At 46.0% G+C, this 22,607-nt stretch overlaps 2 protein-coding genes across 2 annotated transcripts; one reads left to right on the top strand and one right to left on the bottom strand.

Moving 5' to 3' along the window:
- The first annotated feature begins 4,823 nt into the window (after positions 1 to 4,823).
- LOC137915972 (G-protein coupled receptor 183-like) lies at positions 4,824 to 5,943 on the top strand. The gene is made up of 2 exons (XM_068759094.1): positions 4,824 to 5,831; positions 5,938 to 5,943. Exons 1-2 carry the CDS (start codon positions 4,824 to 4,826, stop codon positions 5,941 to 5,943), a joined length of 1,014 nt encoding a protein of 337 aa, XP_068615195.1.
- Positions 5,944 to 7,040: 1,097 nt separating this feature from the next.
- Positions 7,041 to 9,066, bottom strand: LOC137915971 (zinc-binding protein A33-like). Its single transcript, XM_068759093.1, has 6 exons — positions 8,677 to 9,066; positions 8,329 to 8,424; positions 7,988 to 8,218; positions 7,881 to 7,903; positions 7,679 to 7,797; positions 7,041 to 7,576 (listed from the first exon to the last, which is right to left on the bottom strand). The coding sequence occupies exons 1-6, from the start codon at positions 9,064 to 9,066 to the stop codon at positions 7,041 to 7,043; spliced, it is 1,395 nt and encodes a 464-aa protein (XP_068615194.1).
- Positions 9,067 to 22,607: the final 13,541 nt, after the last annotated feature.

Below are 22,607 nucleotides of genomic sequence, written 5' to 3'. Positions count from 1 at the left end.
CCAGTCTGAAATCTGCAGTAACATGTCTTTTTGTCAGGCTCTGCCAGAAGAAGCTTGTTCTGACAGTTTCAACTTGTTTACAGGTCATTTTACTGATTCCAGTCTGAAATCTGCAGGAACATGTCCTTTTGTCAGCATCTGCCGGAAGAACCTTAGTTTACAACTAATTTTAAGATTCTTATCGAACATCTATAATTCAATGTTTATACACAAAGACGGTCATTGTCCAAGGTTCAACGTTATACAGAAGAACAAGATGCAGTCAGCTGTTTGGTCGTTTCCCTGCCAGTTTGACAAGTTGGTCTCGACGCGACCAGAAAAACGGCGCCCCTGATTAACACATATTTTGTTGTTAAATTATTGTAATTTTTAAAAATATAATATAACACATGAAACAACCAATAAACAAATCAAAATCCTGTTTAGTTTTTCGTGATAAAGTAATTTTTGAGCAGTCATGTGACACTGCTCAGGTGCCAGGAATACCCCTCAACATTTATTGGAAAAACAAAGCGTTTGTTTTCTGCTATTACAAATATTCTTGGAGGGATGCCGTCTTCTGTTTTGCATGCCGCCCCTTCCAGGTTGACGGTGGCGTGGGGGACTCGTTTCACACGGGCATCAGTGACAGTGAATTGGGCCGTAAACTGAACAAGCATGCAGCCTCCCAGGCACACCTGAACTGGTTAAATGGAACAGCTTTAAAGAGAGTGCATCTGCAGGAACTGTAGCAGCCAAACGCTCTGGAAGCCACAAGTCTGCTGTTGAACAGAACAGATCCGATTTATGCGAGGTCGTCGACATCGTGAGGCGACTGTCTAAACTCGGATTGCCATTTCGTGGACGCAGGAAGGGACACGAGTCAGAATCACGAGGAAATGTTCTTGAGGTTTAACAGTTTTTTAATTTCAAGGCCTTGGACTATCAGAACCCCGTCGGCGTGGAGATTTAAAGGTTCTACGTTCCTAACAATTGAACGGAACCGTTGTCGTTTCCTGCTGAATGTCGCTGGGCTTCAGTGTTTCAGTGTTTCTGCAGCGGTGTCGTATTTCGGACGGTTGAATCATGTTCTTCAGATGAGAAACCTGATCTCTGTCCGTTCTGTTTTTCCTCCTCCTCTTCGTATGTTTTTACTCGTCTTCCTCTTTGAGGACAGAGTCTGTTGTGTTTTTGGATGCTGTCTGTCCTGCAGATGCAGCTCTAAACCTGAATCTGGATCAGATTAGTTAATGCGGGGTCATGGTGGAAACGGGACCCGCGCTGTGACATCACTTCCTGCTGATCAAACGGGGTCCGGGTGGAGACGGGACACGCGCTGTGACATCACTTCCTGCTGATCAAACGGGGTCCGGGTGGAGACGGGACACGCGCTGTGACATCACTTCCTGCTGATCAAACGGGGTCAGGGTGGAGACGGGACACGCGCTGTGACATCACTTCCTGCTGATCAAACGGGGTCAGGGTGGAGACGGGACACGCGCTGTGACATCACTTCCTGCTGATCAAACGGGGTCAGGGTGGAGACGGGACACGCGCTGTGCCGTCACTTCCTGCTGATCAAACGGGGTCAGGGTGGAGACGGGACACGCGCTGTGACATCACTTCCTGCTGATCAAACGGGGTCAGGGTGGAGACGGGACACGCGCTGTAACATCACTTCCTGCTGACCAAACGGGGTCTTGGTGGAGACGGGACACGCGTTGTGACATCACTTCCTGCTGATCAAACGGGGTCCGGGTGGAGACGGGACACGCGTTGTGACATCACTTCCTGCTGATCAAACGGGGTCAGGGTGGAGACAGGACACGCGCTGTGACATCACTTCCTGCTGATCAAACGGGGTCCGGGTGGAGACGGGACACGCGCTGTGACATCACTTCCTGCTGATCAAACGGGGTCAGGGTGGAGACCGGACACGCGCTGTGACATCACTTCCTGCTGATCAAACGGGGTCAGGGTGGAGACGGGACACGCGCTGTGACATCACTTCCTGCTGATCAAACGGGGTCAGGGTGGAGACGGGACACGCGCTGTGACATCACTTCCTGCTGATCAAACGGGGTCAGGGTGGAGACGGGACACGCGCTGTGACGTCACTTCCTGCTGATCAAACGGGGTCAGGGTGGAGACGGGACACGCGCTGTGACGTCACTTCCTGCTGATCAAACGGGGTCAGGGTGGAGACGGGACACACGCTGTGACATCACTTCCTGCTGGCGCGGTTGTCAGGTGCTTGATTGACAACAGACACAGCTGGAGAGCGTCGGATTGTTTTTGAACATGCTGGTCATTCCAGAGAGCAGCTGCCACACACACCCACACACACACATGCACGTGCACGAGCACACACATGCACACGCGTGCTGTTTTAGAAGCTGCTGAGGGAATCTGATGAAACTGGGAGTGTCAGGATTGGTCCGTCCCGAGTTCTGGTTCCATCGGCAGCAGTTTGTTCTTGTTCATTGCAGCATATGACCCGAGAGCATCACTGCACAACACGCGTGCTTTCCATCCCATGTGTGTGTGTGTGCGTGCGTGTGCGTGTGTGTGTGTGTCTAGTGTCCACACTAAGGAGCACCGTGTCACCAGCTCATCCGGACCTGAGCTTGTTTGCAGTCCAGTGGCGTCGTTAGGCCTAAAATATTCTTAAGCCCCCCTAAATAATTTTGGGTTGTTTTATTAAAAAAAAAAAAAAAAAAATGTTTTTTATAAAACAACCCAAATTTTTTTTTTTTTTTTTTTTGTTCAGTGACCAAAAAATGTCGACATATTCTATTTAAACCGCCAGAATATATGTTTAAAAACATGTAACCTGCCATTATTTACTTAAATCTGATCATGAATCTGCTTCCCCTCACTTCATGACGAAAGGTAGAGAACCCGTTCCACCTGTTCCTATAGAGAATGCCCACATCACTGAAACTCCAGTCCACGTTTTCCCTGTGACCGCTAATTGTCGGTCCCTGCAGAGCAGGGCAGAATAGAAGAGCTTTCGGAGAAGAACGTGAACGGATGGATGGAGAATGGATACAAGAATGTTTTTAAAGAAAGTAAGTTTATCACTGCTGGTAGTAACATTTAGTTATTGTGTGACACACATAAGGGAAACGCACAGATGCATTAGCCATGGAGCTGTATGGGAGAACCACAGCCCTGTGCCACGCCCACAGTCTCCCTGAATCAGGGGCAGAGACCTGCAGAACCTGGAGGCACCTGCAGAACCTGGAGGACCCTGCAGGTTCACGCACTGAATAGAACTCAGACACAGTGAAAAGAGAGTTACTTTTCCCTTGTGTGGGTAGGATGATAGCTTGAGTTCAGATTCTGCAGTAGATGCAGAGCTACCAAAAGGCATCCAGCATGCAGGCCTGAATGTGAGAACCTCTTGAGTATCACAATTGAATGAACTCTCAAAACGCTCCAGCCTGAAAACAGAGGAGGTTCTGGTGGCCTGACACAGAGGAGGTTCTGGTGGCCTGACACAGAGGAGGTTCTGGTGGCCTGAAACAGAGGAGGTTCTGGTGGCCTGAAACAGAGGAGGTTCTGGTGACCTGAAAACAGAGGAGGTTCTGGTGGCCTGAAACAGAGGCTGGATGTTCTCCCAAAGATATATTGTCTGTTCACAACCTCCTTGATTCAGACATGCTTCCCTCTCTGAAGGTTCTACCCAATTTGCCCTAACAGTGCCTGTAAGCAGCTGCTCATGTGAACGGTCCTTTAGAGCACTGCGTCGGTTGCACTGCGTCGGTTGCACTGCGTCGGTTGCATTCCTGGCTGCGTCAAACAACGAGTCAGAAAAACTTCAGTCTTGCAGTCATTGAAGAAGACGAGCTTCAGACTCACAACAGAGAGATCGACTCTTAGAAACAGACGCGTTCTTTGATGCTTCCATCCAGCAAGTAACTTGTAATTTTAGCCATTTTGTTTCTTGTTGATGCTGTAAACATCCTGTTACTGTTTAAACCTGTTTGTTGTTGTTTAAAACAGACTGAAATAATAATAATGTATAATTTCTCAGTCCTTGTTACCCGTTTGAGGTTTTGTGCTCGTACGCTACATTTGCTCACATCCTGTGCATCTCCTGGGGGCTAAGCCCCCCCTGTCCTTAAAACCTAGTGACGCCCCTGCTTAGAGGAGTGGAGCAGATTTCCTGATTTGAGTCAATGCTGCTGTCATGGATGAAGTTTTTATTGACTTTCAAAGTTGGATATTGTATAATTAACATGCAAGGAAGGACTTTCACTGGCATTTTATTTATGTCGGGCTTTTAGGAGCTCCAGGAAGTTTCTGATTTTTAGCTGCTCTTGCTCTCAGTGGTCTTAAGCAATTGTCTGCACGCAGAACATGAACCTTATGCCATTTTCATTTGGGAACAGCTGGCCCTTTTATCCTTCTGTGAGAGGGCGGTGCTTTTAGCATGAGTCCCTTAAGTGAGTTAGATGTCCCTGCATGCGGGGGAGCCGCCGTTCCCAGAGGTAGCTCCACTCAGACACAATAACAAGATAATAGCCCCAGGAAAAGCCCTGACGGTGTTTGTAACATGTTTTTAGCAGTCAAGGAACTGGGTCGAGTTTAACCCGACGGAGAGTAAAACCTTTCGGCCAGTCAGAAAGGGGGATTGTGATGAACGAATATTAATATAACCACTGAGCTGAAAATCAAGCTGAGCACGATCCCCTGACAAACACTCTGCCTTAATGAAGGACACCTGGCTTCAATGTGCCGATGACGCTGCAGTGAGGGAAAGCGTTAAAATGTGCTCACCCCTAATGACCCTCCTTTTCACTCTCCCATCAGTGTCCTGGCTTTGCAACCCTAGAATCATGGAGAGAAACCCCTCTTCGCCGCTCGACCTGAACGCTCTCCCAACTCAACTCCCTCTCAACGCCACCATGAAGCCCTTCAGCGTGTTTGATGGCTGCGAGCAGCAGGCGGAGGGAATCCTCTTTGACATCGCCCTGCAGTGCATCAGCGTGGTTGTGGGGATCCCCGCGAATCTATTCGTCATCGCAGTCCTCATCCGCCACCGCAAAGAGCCGTCCACTTCGGACATATTCTTGGGCTGCCTGGCATTCATGGACATCTACTTTGGCATCATGACCCCGTTGACCCTCCTCAACCTTTACCTCTGGCAGAGCAAAGAGGTGTGGTCTTCCATCAAGTTCTCGTACGGCGTGAAAGACACCAGCGGCCCGTTGTTTCTGTCCTGCATCTGCCTCGACCGCTGCGTGGCCGTGCTCTTGCCGGTTATGTTTGGGCGGCTTAGGCACGCCAAGTACAGGGTCGGCCTCACGGCGGTGGTGCTCTGCCTCACCTTTGCCTACTCTGCGGCCAAGGTTGTAGGAGGCCTCCCCAACTTTGAGAAAGTGTTCACATGTGAGGTCCTGGTAATATTTACCAGGATGGTTTTGTGCAACGCGTGCATCCTGTGGGCCCTGAAGAGGTCCCGCGGCGCGGGGAAAGACGAGATGCACCCCTTGAAGAAGAAGGCCTTCAAGACGGTGCTCTACATCCTGTTCATCATCGTGTTTAACTACCTGCCGCCTGTGGCGTTGTTTCCATTTGAAGAGTACTACACCCCCGATGTGTTTCGCTGCTACGTGCAGCCTGTGGGCTTCGCTTTCCTCAATGTCAGCAGCACCATCCAGTCTCTGGTCTATCTAGTGCGTCTGGAGAAGGCGCCTTGCCTCTCAGCTGCCTCGATCAAGAAGTGCCTTAGCCGTGTGGCTGGAAACGGCAATGAGGCCCCGCCTGCACAGACGCCACCCACTCAGGCCCAAATACAAAGTGGGCAAATGAAGGATGACGATCTCTGCCTTTCATTGTTCCGTGTGAGAAGCACAAAAATTCAGCAGCACGCAACCACATGGAAAGAAATGGGGTGTGCCCTGTGTCTATTTATAGAGCAGTCTAAAAGCAAGGGTGTGTCACTGTTAGGCTTAGAGATTCATTATATTCATTCATTCTGCAAAGGCAGATCAGCCGACCCCGACTGCCGGTGGTTAGTGTTGTGTTTTATTAACCTCATCCAAGAGCTCTCTTCAGTTCTGAACTAAAGAAGCCTCTTGGATGAGGTGAAATGTCTTCAATCAAGCTCGCACAAATTTTACTGATCTAATTCGCTTTTCTTCTGATGCCCCATTATCTTTTATCTAATGCTGGGTATGTGTCTGTAAAATAAGGTCTCAATAAAACGCACTGAAAACGAGTCAACGTGTTTTGATGTCATGTTTTCATGTGCTGATCATGACCCGGAAGATTCAGTGTGAGGTTCATGCAATCCTTCATAACATTTGTTTGACTTTGGCACCATCATGTGTACAAAAGTGACCAACAAACAGCGCAGTTCAGTCCGTGAGTGTGTGTGTGTGTGTGTGCGTGTGTGTGTGTCCGTGTGCTTGAGGTCACTACTTCATATTTTTTTCAAAATCTGTTTTTTTTAAGGTCAACTTATTTAAAATGAAAGTTCATTCTGTAATGGTGCACATCAGCACAGATGACTGGAGGAGTTGTAATTACCATTTCCCCTGCCTGTGGGAAATTGTAATAATATATTAGTAATTAATGGATCATTCAAAGATCCACCTGTCCGAACATTCTACATTTTGGGAAACGTGTGCTTGTTTTCTTGCTGAGCTGCCATTAGCCTCAAGGGGCTTCTCGTATAGCGCCCTCTGTCTGCAGGCCCTTCCTGCGTGAATTAATTCCACTTGCCACAAAGAACACAAATGGGTGGAAACTTCAAGCCTGCATGCTCTGTCTGACAACTTCTCTCTTCCTTTTTTGCCAGCTGCAGATTAAAAACACAGATCTTTTTTTTCCACCTTTGGACAGAGACGGTGGTTTTAGGTTTTCAGATGAGCTTTCTTGTGTATTTCCCAAAATGCAAGAAGGATGATGAAAATAAAATGTGACTACATGTTGAAACAAACAAACAAAACAAAACAAATAGGCTGAGGAAAACTTAATATTAATATCTTAATATTACAGCCAGCTCTCATGGATTAAAAACGGGACTGGGAGTCCTAGAATAAATCTTCTTATTGACGCAACATTGTAACAAGTACCTTCTCTGGCAGGATCCTTAATGGCTGACTGCTCTGCGTGTAAAAATAGGAACGTAAAGCCTCCGTGAAAGTACCTGTGAATGCATAAATGAGCGTGTCGTCAGCGGGATCAAAGAAAGACACCGTTCCTTTGTTGTAGTGCAGTTGCACTTTAACCTGTTTTGGAACTGTAATTGTCAGTGCAGTGGGCGGCGAAGTCATTGCCCTCAGCTCTCCGTTCCGGAAACACAACGTCCAGAAGCCGTTCTCAGGCCGAGCGTTGACCTCCTTGTTCCTCGGTACAGACGACGAGGCCACGCCCAGCAGCCAGTCCTGATTACTTCCTGTTTCAACGACCCAGTGCTGACTTCCTGAACCCAAAGCGCTCATGCCGACCACCTCGGCGCTGATGTGGAAGCGCTCCGGGTTGTCGGGGCAACATCCGGACCACTTTGAATAGTGTAAGGAAGTGAGGTCGTCGGACAGGATGAGGCAGGGGTGTGCCGTGTTTGGGTCCAAGGTCACAGGAGCTAAAGTACAGGAAATGAGCAGAAAGACCAAATACGTGGTAATACTTGCCTCTACTTCATTAGACAATTGTAAAAAGGCTCATATTAATTACATGCACTCACTATAGTCAATCTCGTCCAGCATTTTCTCCCAGACTCTGTACTTGAGGTTGCGGAGATGCTTGGTCACGTCCATCAGCAACCCAGACGAGATGTCTGACACAAGTGCAACGTTTGACCCTCTGTATCGACAGCCGGGATCACACACGCTGAGAATAAGAGATCAGTGCAGCAAAGACCGGATCGAACCGTTCGCTCAACTTACCTGTCGAGAGTGGATTTGAAATTCTGTAAAAAAAAAAAAACAGTCATTGTCAAGAATCCAACTTTTGACATGACACTGATTAGAAATGCGGCGTTTGCGGCGCAGACCTTCAGCAAGATGGCGTCGTCTTCCTTCAGCTGCTGCTCTATGACGTCGATGGTCTCTGTGAGGGCCACCACGTCGGCTGAGACTTCTTTGTTCTTTTCCTTCATTTCGGCCAGCTTCTCTTGCTCTTCTTTCTTCACGGCTGCCGTCATCGCCGACTCTTCTTGGCGGAGAACCTGATGGAGCTCCTCAAACTGTCTCTTGATCACGCTCTCTGTTTCCAGCGCCTGATTCTGAAGGGAGGACGTTACAAATCGAATTGCGGTGAATCCTACTGCATTTTTAAAATGCATTTATTTATTTCTATTATTGTCATTCAAAAACCAATTTGAAGAGAACCTACCTTGATATATTTGAACATGTCTGAAGAGGTTGTGTGAATCCTGAAGAGCTTTTCCAGCTTTCCCTGCAAAATCTGGAGGGATGATTCCAGTTCTTCCTGAAAATCAAACGGGCCTCAGTCAGCAGGCATCAGCTATAATGGTGCTTCTTATTCTGAGTGCGCTCTTGGATCTGTTGCTGAAAGATGACAGCGTCAGTGACAATCAGGGCGGACGAGTTGGACGGCATTCTCCAATGGTGCATTTGGATGATATACTTCGGGTTGAAGGAAAGAGGAGAGGCGGTTTTGCGAGTTTGCTGTTTAAGCGTGGATCTGTTTACATTACGACACGCAATCTATTCCTCTTACCTTGCAGTCCACAACGGCCTCTTCAGCAGGTAAGTAGTTGTGTGTCTTGTGATGTTTGGACGCTTGGCGCACCACGCAGATGGGCTGCTTGTCATCCACACAGAAGAGTTTCAGCTTCTCCCCGTGCAGATTGCAGTTCCTCTTCTCGTCCAGAAGAGACGCGTCTTTCTTGACCAGCAAAACGGCCTCGCAGACGTTTTTCAACGCCCGGTTCGAGGGAAAGCTGTCCTTCGATGCTCTTTTCCTGCACACCGGACACTCGTGCGTCCCTGTGTCCCAGAGGCGCATCATGCAGCTCCTGCAGAAGCTGTGGCTGCATGGGAGCAGAACAGGGTCTGTAAAGATGTCACAGCAGATGGGGCACGTGAGATCATCTTCCGGGAGCAACATGATAATAGATTTATCATGTAAAGAATAAATAATCCACAGCTCAAAAGGGAGCGAGTCCTTAGATTTAAGTCCTCTTGGGTTGCTCGGCCAAGAGCAGCATAGTCCGGCTCGCCTAGTTAGGGTTTAAGCCACGGAGTATATCAACAGTTCTCATTATAAGGAGTGAATGTTCTTGGTTTTCCTGTCCACGACCTCTGTGGGAGTCGCTCGCAGCAGCGTAAAAGCATAAAGCAGTGCTGGGGAAACAGGAAATGACTTCCTATTGGCCAGCTGCAATTAAAACTGGTTGGAATGTCATCATTCAGGACGCGGACGCTTCTGTATGTTTGTCTTTGACGTCGCCGTTAGCAACCCACTGTGGAATGAAGTTTTTTTTGTTTTTGTTTTTTTTACCCGAGCATGTTTTAGTTTTTCAGAAAGTTAAGTTAAAAAATATACTATTATAGTCTGGCTTTGTAGCTATAGGCGACTGCAGCACTGTCGTCATTGTCGTGTTCACAGAAAGGTTTCCATAATGCACGGAGCAATTACTTTTCACACAACTGGTTCATGAAAGCAGCTTGAAGCTGTCGTTTACTCAAATTATATTTTACTATACCAACCGACCAGACCTGATTATATTAATGGAGCTCGGTTACTCAGCACGCACGCTACGATTAGGCCCATTGACAGCACAACGCTGGCATTCAAGGCTCTGCCAGGAACCCAGCCAGAGCCTCCTGCTCCACGTAGCTCCACCCTCCTGCTCTACCCTGGCTACACTGCCTGCCACGCCCGTCATCAGCTCATCCACATCACCTGTGCTGCTCCGGACACCTGCTGCTCATCTCCTCATCAGCCCTGCTGCATTCATATTCTGCTCAGTCCTCTGCTCTCTGCCGGATTGTCGTTGACTTGTTCCGACTCGCCGGCACTCTAATCCTGGAGCTCATCCTGATCCTGGTCCTGATTTACGTGTACCTGCCCTGCTTCTTTTTTGGGATTTTTGTCTGTTCGCCTGCTCCTCTGGATTTGTCTGCCTGATCCATCTGATTACCTGGTTTGTGAACTCTGCCTGTTTACTGGAAATTGTCTATGCTGCCTGCCCAGTTCTGACTTGTCTGCTGGAAGTATTAAAATTACATTTCTGGATTCCCTCCTCCTGTTGTGCTTTTGGGTTCTCCCTGTCTGTGGCCTGACAGGCTCTAAAATTCCAGGCCCTGCATTATAACAGCCATATATAAAATATTGACAAATTTAATTATATAGAAGAAACAAAGTATATTTGTATCTGGCAGAAAGGTGGAATCCAATAAAGGCAGAGCCAAAACCAGGTGGGGAAATGTAGAATAATAGTACTGTGAATAATCTGAAGTCAAACTCCAGTACAGTGGAGCAGTTTGTGGAGCAAAGGAAAACAATTAGTTCCTGCATATTGACTTAATATTTCTGAATCAACTTTCTGCTTCCCATTTTTAGACATTTATCACGTTTATCACATACTATTATATCATATTACATCAACCGACTCGAACCTCTGAGCCTAGCATGCTATCATCCTTTGTAACATAGACCTGAGACATGGTAAAGCGCAGGAAGCAAACAGTAAGAGAATAACAATCACAGGAGTAATGGCTTCCAACAGAATACACATTCTTTTTTATTAACTATTAGTACTAGTATTATTATTATTAAAGGCACAAAGATATTTGTGCCACTATCTCTCCTCTTGAGGCGTGGCACCAGAATCGACAAGGAAGGGAACAGCGACGTCATTAACAAGAAGAGTAATTAATTGAGGGCAAAGTTTGATAAGCTGCACGGGCTATGAACATCACCAGTAGCATTCGCAGGTGCCTGTGGTCTAACCGGCGATGCTAACGTGTGTGTGTGTGTGTGTGTGTGCATCTCACTGTCCGAGGGCTGTTCGACGGTCAGTCAGTCGGAGCCAGCAGCGAAGGATCCCTGGCCACCTCCACGTCCACCACGGCCTAAACCATCACCTCGGAACCATTGGCGACCATTCCGCCTTTCGTTCCACCGTCGTTGGGGACAGTCAGCATCCCAGTGTCCAAGTTTCCAGAGAGGAAGCAGACATCAGAGCCATGGGCCGGAGGGGGAAAAGGGGTGAAGTCCCTCTTTCTGTTATCACTGAAAGGAGGGCCCCTCCGGGGTCCGCGTCCCCTTGAAGGAGGCATGTTGGTCTGGAGCATGGTGGTCAGTGCAGCGTTGGACGACTGCAGGACATCCAGTGTGGTCAAAGCAGATGCAGCTCCCCCCCGTCTTTTTCTTCTTTTTTTCTTCAGTTTCTTGTGCTTCAGCATGTTTGGCGTGACGCACACACGCAAGCAGTCAGTCTATCATTAGCCCATCTCCCGATGAGACTGGCGCGAACCTCAAAAGGGGGGGTCGCAGGCCATTTGGAAGGAGAGGTGGAGGATGCGGACGGGGCGGTGGGACAGCCGTGGATGGAGGTGCTGTCGGCCTATGGCGGCGCGGAGGTGGGGCCCAGTCCTCCATTGGTGCCGGTCCAGAGGGACCCGCGAGTGCCAAACTCAGATAGAGATGAGAAGAAAGGAGAGGAAGAAAGGGATTGTTATCAGAACAAGGTGGGGGAACGGAGACTGCAGGTTTAGAATCAAAATTGATTTGATTAGGGGGTACCTCGGTTATACTGGCTACCTGATCATTCACTTTAATTTCTGCTTTCCATGTTTCCTTTGGTTTCCCTTTTTCTATACGGAGGCGGCTCTCTGTCTCCCACATTTTAAGGCATTTATTACGTTCCTCCCATGCAGCTAATTCAGCAGTCTTTACTGAATTCTTCTGGAGCAGTACAGTTTTCTCCAGGTCAACCTTACTTCTTAAAACGGCCAGCTGGCGACTACTCAGGCTCCCAGTGTTCGGGAAGCCATATCGAGATACGAAATGCGGGAGACAGTTAACACTTTCCTTACCGTATTTCCTTTGCATGTCGACATTATTGGTGATGTCCAGACTACCTGATCATCAGGATCCGTAATTTGTCTGCTGCCTGAAGATCCCATCTCCAGCTTGTTTGCTTTCCAGATATTCAATACCTAATCAGAATACCTCCGACGGGCTGTGTTAGTAGCAACCCGTCCAGCTTGCCACAGCCAGATATTCAATACCTAATCAGAATATCTCGGGCGAGCAGTACATCAATAACCAACCAGACGTCTCTAGTTGGCCATCAGCAAGGACGCGCGGTGCCTCGGCCAGATACTCAGTACCTAATCAGAATACCTCGGGCGGGCTGTGCTTGCTGACGTTACCCCTTTCTCACTCAGAGGCCCCGGGGGCTTGTCACTCGGAGTCCTGAAGACCGGCGTCTCGTCTGGACATCAATATCCTAATTAGAATTATGAGGAAAATGGAAGGCAGTTAATAATTGAAAACATTAAGTTTTTCTTACCAGTAAGTCGTTGGAGGCTTCCTTTTCTTTTATTTAGACCCGTGGTGGCGACCAGAAGTCAGCGTGAACAGTCCTCTCTCCGTAACGCTGATCGGACTCAGAGGCAGATCTGCTACAGACCTGGTGGCCTTCGCTGTTCACCCAGGCTCCGGCGACCAGCCAGGGAATCCCACTTCTGACACCAAGTTGTGTTGGCAGTTTTCTGTTACTTTGAATAATTGTATAATAAAGACACATGATTACGTAAGATTGGTCTTTAATTATTTTACCAAGGCCTTGGGGCTTCAGTCATACAAGCAGAGCACCGGTTGTCCGACTGAAGCCAAGGGCAGTGAGCACATCTCGCTTATATAGGCACACATTCTTTGGTTCTCGGAACAGCAGGCAGGTGTTTATAAAGGGAAATTCTAAGTAACAATGTGGGAGGAAGTCATAATTTCTGAGTGTCAAACACGGAGACGCAGTCCAGAACTGTTTATCACGAAAACTCTGCCGCACACGAAGGTCTTTCGGTGAAGCGTGAACGGGAACCTCTGCAGACAGTTATTGTCTGTCTAATTGTCTGTCTGTCACCAGTTAATTATAGTATTATTAACTGGTGAAAGCCAAGATCTGTGCATTTTCGCGTGGTCATTAATATAACTACTATGTAATCACGAAGTTACAGGCGATATTTAGTCGAACTAATAACCTTATTTTGAGTAGATTCTCTGACCACGTTGCATGCTCGCTGATCCTTGCTAACGCGCTATGCTAACGTATAGCTGCTGATCTCCGTTTTCCGTGTGCAGGTTTGGACATGCAGCTGTGCAGATTGACATTTATATTTTTCTGTTCTGACCAGAATAAATGCAACGAGTGAAGGCTGTCAGACTACTGTCGTGCATCACCGCCAGCAGCCTGCAATTCACACACGTTACAACAGCACCCATCTCTGAGCAATTCACCGCCATGTGGTGTCCGAGTACCAGCAGTACCAGGACGCCACCGCCGAGGAGGCCGAGTTTGAGGAAGAGGAAGAGGAAGAGGGAGAGGAACAGGAAGAAGTCGCTTAAAATCCGAAATGCCGTATTTTTTGGACTCGAGGCTAAAAGCGCCTTATGTTTGAAAATCAACCCGTTCGTTGATGTTGCTCTTTATAATGAGCCGTGTTTTATGTTTCCAAAAAATACGGTACGTTTCATTTCACTTCCTCCCTTCCCATGATAAAATGGAATTCCTGTGTTCAGGGTCGTTGTTAACTTCTAGTGAAGTTTCTGTTTGGAATGTTCTTTTCAACATTGTGAACTGATTCCAGTGCAGTTATTGGTTTAAGTGGCCTTTCTGTTTTTGTTTAACATTGTTCATTAATTGTTAATGAGAGAGGTTTTTTGTTCAAATGTTTTGTGAATGCACTGAAGATTTGGCATCCTTGCATCTGTTTCATTATTTATTGCAAGAAGTTTGAGTAAAATATATTCCATAGATCTTTGTATGCCTGTTATTGTCCAGAACTGATTTAAGAGATTTCTGTAGCAGCAGTTCATAAAGGAACATGTCAAGGCGCTTCCTCTTTCACCGATTGGCAGAGCAAACGTTGTTAAAATGGTCGCGCTACCTAAGTATCTGTACTGTTCCAGAGCCTTCCGGTATTTATTCCCAGGGCTTATTTAAAAAATAACTCAATAATCATCTTTTCTTTACACGTCCGCAGAAACCTCGTGAATCTTCTTAGCCCAATAGTTTGTAAACAACTTTCTTCCTCCCTCAATGCAGGATACCACATTTTGGGTCTGGAAAAACATGAATGGCCTTTTTATTGATACCAAGTTTGCTTCATTTAAACAACTTTCTGACAAATGAGATTGATCTCCTTCCAGTTTCTTTAAATATGCGTCGCTTCAGGTTCCATTTCAGGGTTCCCAGACAATTTAGTTGAGGACCTGTTTTCTTATAACCCGACTAAAAAGAAAGCTGAGTTTAATTTCTCACTTGGACTCCACTTCTGCTGTGGCTATTTAAAGTGCGTGGGAGCAGGATCTCCAAATAAGAAATAGTGAGGAAGAATGGGGTTAACGTTTTGAGGAAGATTCATTCATCTTCAGAGTGTGAAAGACGTTCTCTTATTCAGTTCAAGGTGCTCCATCGGTCTCATCCAAATCCAAGCTTGCTAGAATTTATCCACACACTGACCCAAATTGCAAGAAGCCACGTTAATACAGATGCTTCGCTTTTGCCCTGAGACACAGCGATGATGGGCCGGTGTCTGTGAACTAGGAGTTAGGGTAGCCTTGAAACCGCTCACACTGCTTTTTGGGGTGGCGTTTGATGGGCTGGGATTACCAGTTTGGGGGTCGGAAACTTGTTGCCTCCTTGTTAGGTCGAAGGGCAATTAGTTGTTTTAGCACATCAACGGTATTTACAGGTGTGAAAGAGAAAGTGTCCTTTTTAGCACCTAGCTTCTCATAGTGAGTTTGGATGTGGTCAGAACCGTACAGACCTGAATGCGGGGGGAGTTTGCTGACCAACAGGGTGGCAATAGTGGTGAAAAAGCTGTTAAAACAATTAGCTACCACCAACCTGTCGGTCTGGAGCGAACCACTTGAGTTAATGCAGATATTACTGGTTTTTGTTTGGAGTCTATTGCTGTCTGTGAACTAGGAGTTAGGGTAGCCTTGAAACCGCTCACATTGCTTTTTGGGGTGGCGTTTGATGGGCTGGGATTACCAGCTTGGGGGTCGGAAACTTGTTGCCTCCTCCACTCTCAAAGGGAAAGATGCTGCCCCGCCCAGAGTATCACGCTGGATCAGAGATGAGAAAAAACACGATATGAGTGTGATGAGCCGTTTTTGACCTTTTTCAGACAACCATCAATGAATGAATGAATTTTCTGCTGAATATTCTGCCGGGTTTATTTGCTGATGGTCGACGTACTGTATGCATATATATATATATATAAAAGAACACGTACTAATTCGTGTTCCTTTTCTTGTGAGGATGGGATTGTTTGTTTTGTGTGTGTTTTCTTTCAGATGTTCTCTTTGTACTTCTTTATTTTGTTGAAATGTTTATATAAACATATTAAGCGCTAAAGTTTAATTGTTCTGTTACACAAACTTTTTGCCATTCATTTAACGAAGGAATACACAACCACTATTTTGTAAAACATACTTGCTTTATTTGGTGCATGATTGGTTTGTTGACTTTTTTTAATATGTGACATTAAATTAGTTTGATTACTTCAGGAACATGTGAAATGTACAAATTGCCTTCATTTTCTTGGCCTAGAACCTAATATTTAAGATACAGCAGTCTCATAGTTTTTCCATTAAAGTTTGAGGTAAAAGATCAGCATTGGATTTTCCCCCAATGACTGTAATTCATAAAATCAAGTACAGGTACATGTTTATAATCAGGCAAAGGAGAGGAAAATGTCTGTAAACTAAAAAATCATCGGTGGTGATCGAATACTCCAGTTCATCTGCAGACATAAACGGAACCTTGTCCTCGTCCCTCCCGGTGAGCTGTGGGGTTCCTCAAGGCAGCATTCTAGGACCGTTACTGTTCCTCCTATACATTAACGACATGAGTGCTGCCTGTAACTGCAAATTGTTCCTCTTTGCTGATGACTCAGCACTCCTGATTTCGGGAGAGGACAAAGTGCAGGTTGAGGAGGCTCTCAGCTCTGAGGTCACCAGAATCCGTACTTGGCTTACCGATAACAAACTGTCACTACATCTTGGCAAAACCGAATCTATTCTTTTTGGGTCTAAACACTCTCTACGTGAGATAAATGTTAATGATTTCAAGGTCACAGTCGATAATACAGTAATCTCCAGCAAAGAAGAGATTACCTATTTGGGCTGTGTTCTTGACAAATACCTGTCTGGCGATAGTATGGCAACTAAGGTGATCAAAAAAGTCAATCAGAGAACAAGATTTTTTGGCAGAATGTCTGCTTTTGTCAAGAAAAGTGCTCTCCGGATGCTTGCTGGAGCCCTCGTTCAGCCCCTCTTTGACTATGCTAGCACCTCCTGGTATTCAAACATCAAAATGTCCCTGAAAACCAGGCTCCAAACCTCCCAAAACAAACTGATTCGGCTACTCCTCAATCTGGGGCCCATGACCCACCTTCTTCCTGGACATTTTGCTAGCCTAAAATGGCTCAGGGTAGAAGACAGGGTTAAACAACTCAAAATGGGATTGGCATTTAAAATAGTCAATGCAGCTCTGCCCTCAGTCTCCTCAATCCCTAATCAGAATATCTCGGGCGAGCAGTACATCAATAACCAACCAGACGTCTCTAGTTGGCCATCAGCAAGGACGCGCGGTGCCTCGGCCAGATACTCAGTACCTAATCAGAATACCTTGGGCGGGCTGTGCTTGCTGACGTTACCCCTTTCTCACTCAGAGGCCCCGGGGGCTTGTCACTCGGAGTCCTGAAGACCGGCGTCTCGTCTGGACATCAATATCCTAATTAGAATTATGAGGAAAATGGAAGGCAGTTAATAATTGAAAACATTAAGTTTTTCTTACCAGTAAGTCGTTGGAGGCTTCCTTTTCTTTTATTTAGACCCGTGGTGGCGACCAGAAGTCAGCGTGAACAGTCCTCTCTCCGTAACGCTGATCGGACTCAGAGGCAGATCTGCTACAGACCTGGTGGCCTTCGCTGTTCACCCAGGCTCCGGCGACCAGCCAGGGAATCCCACTTCTGACACCAAGTTGTGTTGGCAGTTTTCTGTTACTTTGAATAATTGTATAATAAAGACACATGATTACGTAAGATTGGTCTTTAATTATTTTACCAAGGCCTTGGGGCTTCAGTCATACAAGCAGAGCACCGGTTGTCCGACTGAAGCCAAGGGCAGTGAGCACATCTCGCTTATATAGGCACACATTCTTTGGTTCTCGGAACAGCAGGCAGGTGTTTATAAAGGGAAATTCTAAGTAACAATGTGGGAGGAAGTCATAATTTCTGAGTGTCAAACACGGAGACGCAGTCCAGAACTGTTTATCACGAAAACTCTGCCGCACACGAAGGTCTTTCGGTGAAGCGTGAACGGGAACCTCTGCAGACAGTTATTGTCTGTCTAATTGTCTGTCTGTCACCAGTTAATTATAGTATTATTAACTGGTGAAAGCCAAGATCTGTGCATTTTCGCGTGGTCATTAATATAACTACTATGTAATCACGAAGTTACAGGCGATATTTAGTCGAACTAATAACCTTATTTTGAGTAGATTCTCTGACCACGTTGCATGCTCGCTGATCCTTGCTAACGCGCTATGCTAACGTATAGCTGCTGATCTCCGTTTTCCGTGTGCAGGTTTGGACATGCAGCTGTGCAGATTGACATTTATATTTTTCTGTTCTGACCAGAATAAATGCAACGAGTGAAGGCTGTCAGACTACTGTCGTGCATCACCGCCAGCAGCCTGCAATTCACACACGTTACAACAGCACCCATCTCTGAGCAATTCACCGCCATGTGGTGTCCGAGTACCAGCAGTACCAGGACGCCACCGCCGAGGAGGCCGAGTTTGAGGAAGAGGAAGAGGAAGAGGGAGAGGAACAGGAAGAAGTCGCTTAAAATCCGAAATGCCGTATTTTTTGGACTCGAGGCTAAAAGCGCCTTATGTTTGAAAATCAACCCGTTCGTTGATGTTGCTCTTTATAATGAGCCGTGTTTTATGTTTCCAAAAAATACGGTACGTTTCATTTCACTTCCTCCCTTCCCATGATAAAATGGAATTCCTGTGTTCAGGGTTGTTGTTAACTTCTAGTGAAGTTTCTGTTTGGAATGTTCTTTTCAACATTGTGAACTGATTCCAGTGCAGTTATTGGTTTAAGTGGCCTTTCTGTTTTTGTTTAACATTGTTCATTAATTGTTAATGAGAGAGGTTTTTTGTTCAAATGTTTTGTGAATGCACTGAAGATTTGGCATCCTTGCATCTGTTTCATTATTTATTGCAAGAAGTTTGAGTAAAATATATTCCATAGATCTTTGTATGCCTGTTATTGTCCAGAACTGATTTAAGAGATTTCTGTAGCAGCAGTTCATAAAGGAACATTATCTCAAGGCGCTTCCTCTTTCACCGATTGGCAGAGCAAACGTTGTTAAAATGGTCGCGCTACCTAAGTATCTGTACTGTTCCAGAGCCTTCCGGTATTTATTCCCAGGGCTTATTTAAAAAATAACTCAATAATCATCTTTTCTTTACACGTCCGCAGAAACCTCGTGAATCTTCTTAGCCCAATAGTTTGTAAACAACTTTCTTCCTCCCTCAATGCAGGATACCACATTTTGGGTCTGGAAAAACATGAATGGCCTTTTTATTGATACCAAGTTTGCTTCATTTAAACAACTTTCTGACAAATGAGATTGATCTCCTTCCAGTTTCTTTAAATATGCGTCGCTTCAGGTTCCATTTCAGGGTTCCCAGACAATTTAGTTGAGGACCTGTTTTCTTATAACCCGACTAAAAAGAAAGCTGAGTTTAATTTCTCACTTGGACTCCACTTCTGCTGTGGCTATTTAAAGTGCGTGGGAGCAGGATCTCCAAATAAGAAATAGTGAGGAAGAATGGGGTTAACGTTTTGAGGAAGATTCATTCATCTTCAGAGTGTGAAAGACGTTCTCTTATTCAGTTCAAGGTGCTCCATCGGTCTCATCCAAATCCAAGCTTGCTAGAATTTATCCACACACTGACCCAAATTGCAAGAAGCCACGTTAATACAGATGCTTCGCTTTTGCCCTGAGACACAGCGATGATGGGCCGGTGTCTGTGAACTAGGAGTTAGGGTAGCCTTGAAACCGCTCACACTGCTTTTTGGGGTGGCGTTTGATGGGCTGGGATTACCAGTTTGGGGGTCGGAAACTTGTTGCCTCCTTGTTAGGTCGAAGGGCAATTAGTTGTTTTAGCACATCAACGGTATTTACAGGTGTGAAAGAGAAAGTGTCCTTTTTAGCACCTAGCTTCTCATAGTGAGTTTGGATGTGGTCAGAACCGTACAGACCTGAATGCGGGGGGAGTTTGCTGACCAACAGGGTGGCAATAGTGGTGAAAAAGCTGTTAAAACAATTAGCTACCACCAACCTGTCGGTCTGGAGCGAACCACTTGAGTTAATGCAGATATTACTGGTTTTTGTTTGGAGTCTATTGCTGTCTGTGAACTAGGAGTTAGGGTAGCCTTGAAACCGCTCACATTGCTTTTTGGGGTGGCGTTTGATGGGCTGGGATTACCAGCTTGGGGGTCGGAAACTTGTTGCCTCCTCCACTCTCAAAGGGAAAGATGCTGCCCCGCCCAGAGTATCACGCTGGATCAGAGATGAGAAAAAACACGATATGAGTGTGATGAGCCGTTTTTGACCTTTTTCAGACAACCATCAATGAATGAATGAATTTTCTGCTGAATATTCTGCCGGGTTTATTTGCTGATGGTCGACGTACTGTATGCATATATATATATATATAAAAGAACACGTACTAATTCGTGTTCCTTTTCTTGTGAGGATGGGATTGTTTGTTTTGTGTGTGTTTTCTTTCAGATGTTCTCTTTGTACTTCTTTATTTTGTTGAAATGTTTATATAAACATATTAAGCGCTAAAGTTTAATTGTTCTGTTACACAAACTTTTTGCCATTCATTTAACGAAGGAATACACAACCACTATTTTGTAAAACATACTTGCTTTATTTGGTGCATGATTGGTTTGTTGACTTTTTTTAATATGTGACATTAAATTAGTTTGATTACTTCAGGAACATGTGAAATGTACAAATTGCCTTCATTTTCTTGGCCTAGAACCTAATATTTAAGATACAGCAGTCTCATAGTTTTTCCATTAAAGTTTGAGGTAAAAGATCAGCATTGGATTTTCCCCCAATGACTGTAATTCATAAAATCAAGTACAGGTACATGTTTATAATCAGGCAAAGGAGAGGAAAATGTCTGTAAACTAAAAAATCATCGGTGGTGATCGAATACTCTAAATGCACACCGGTACATGTATAAATACACACCGGTACATGTATGAATACACACCGGCACATGTATAAATACACACCGGCACATGTATGAATACACTCCAGCACATGTATAAATACACACCGGCACATGTATGAATACACACCGGCACATGTATGAGTACACACCGGCACATGTATGAATACACACCGGCACATGTATAAATACACACCGGCACATGTATGAATACACACCGGTACATGTGTAAATGCACACCGGTACATGTATAAATACACAAAGAGCGGTAACATGTATAAATACACACCGGTACATGTATAAATACACACCGGTACATGTATGAATACACACCGGTACATGTATAAATACACACCGGTACATGTATGAATACACACCAGAATATGTATAAATACACACCGGTACATGTATAAATACACACCGGTACATGTATAAATACTCACCGGTACATGTATAAATACACACCGGTACATGTATAAATACTCACCGGTACATGTATAAATACTCACCGGTACATGTATAAATACACACCGGTACATGTATAAATACTCACCGGTACATGTATAAATACACACCTATTCCGTGTGACTCCATGCCGGGTCTCCAGGCGATATCTAGCAGTCTTCGCTGATGATAGATCTGATCGTCGACTGAAGGAATCCTTTTCAGTTGAAACACGAACCTGTGGATGAAACAAAGTGAGTGAATGTCGTCTTCTGCTGCAGCTGATTGGACCGTGAATTTAAAACTTGTGCGTTTAGAATCAGTAGAAACGTAAAATTGTCTCCTTTTATTCCTCTAGAAAGTTAAAATATTAAAGAACAGGAGTAACAACACAAAAATAAACTGCATGGGGAAAAAGTCTAAAAGAAATATACATAAAAATGTATGCAGTTCTGTCATAATATAGTTGTGAAATACTAATGTGGTAACATAAAACAATAACATCATCACTGGTACGCTGCCCTCAGCGAGTGTTCCGTTGCGTTGCTAGGCAACTTCTACTTCTACTTCTACTTCTACTCAGACAGACAGACGTTCTCCTCAGACAGACGTTCTCCTCAGACAGACAGGCGCTCTCCTCAGACAGACAGACGCTCTCCTCAGAAAGACAGGTGTTTACCCACCTGGCACCAGCTCCCAGCCCGTCCCGATGGGCATCCCATCGTTGAGCCCGGTCCTCACAAAGACCGTCCCTCTGTTGTCCACCGCCCAGAGGAGACGGTCATTCGGGCTTGTCTGAATGCTGACCAGCTGCACTCCTATTGGCTGCGATAACCTGATGTCAGAGTGTGTTTGTACAACGGCCTCTAGCAGGTCCAGCACACACACCAGAACCAGCACTCACAGCAGAACCAGCACTCACACCAGAACCAGCACTCACAGCAGAACCAGCACTCACACCAGAACCAGCACACACACCAGAACCAGCACACACACCAGGTCCAGCACTCACACCAGGTCCAGCACACACACCAGAACCAGCACACACACCAGAACCAGCACTCACACCAGAACCAGCACACACACCAGAACCAGCACACACACCAGGTCCAGCACTCACACCAGGTCCAGCACTCACACCAGAACCAGCACTCACACCAGAACCAGCACACACACCAGGTCCAGCACTCACACCAGGTCCAGCACACACACCAGAACCAGCACACACACCAGAACCAGCACTCACACCAGAACCAGCACTCACACCAGGTCCATCACACACACCAGAACCAGCACACACACCAGAACCAGCACACACACCAGAACCAGCACACAGCCCGTCCAGCACTCACACCAGAACCAGCACACAGCAGGTCCAGCACACACACCAGAACCAGCACACACACCAGAACCAGCACACACACCAGAACCAGCACACAGCCCGTCCAGCACTCACACCCAACTAAGTCCAGCCTTTCATGTGAAACAGGAAACTTCAAACCCTCAGACTGTCTCTCTCGCTCTCTCTCTCTCACCCGTCTGTGTCGCTCTTTTATTGATCCGATCTCTTTGTATCTGACTGGTGATCAATATTCTCAGATGGACTCTCCCAATCAGGTTTAACAAACCTCCAGAGGCTCTTCTGCTCTGTGCTGCTCTTCATCATCCCTCCATCTTTTTGTTCCTCACTTCATCACCA

The sequence above is a fragment of the Brachionichthys hirsutus genome, unplaced genomic scaffold, assembly GCF_040956055.1.
Source record: "Brachionichthys hirsutus isolate HB-005 unplaced genomic scaffold, CSIRO-AGI_Bhir_v1 contig_1037, whole genome shotgun sequence".
In the NCBI taxonomy this organism is placed as follows: Eukaryota; Metazoa; Chordata; class Actinopteri; order Lophiiformes; family Brachionichthyidae; genus Brachionichthys; species Brachionichthys hirsutus.
Note: the sequence above shows the minus strand (reverse complement) of the source record. Positions and strands in the feature narration are given on the sequence as shown.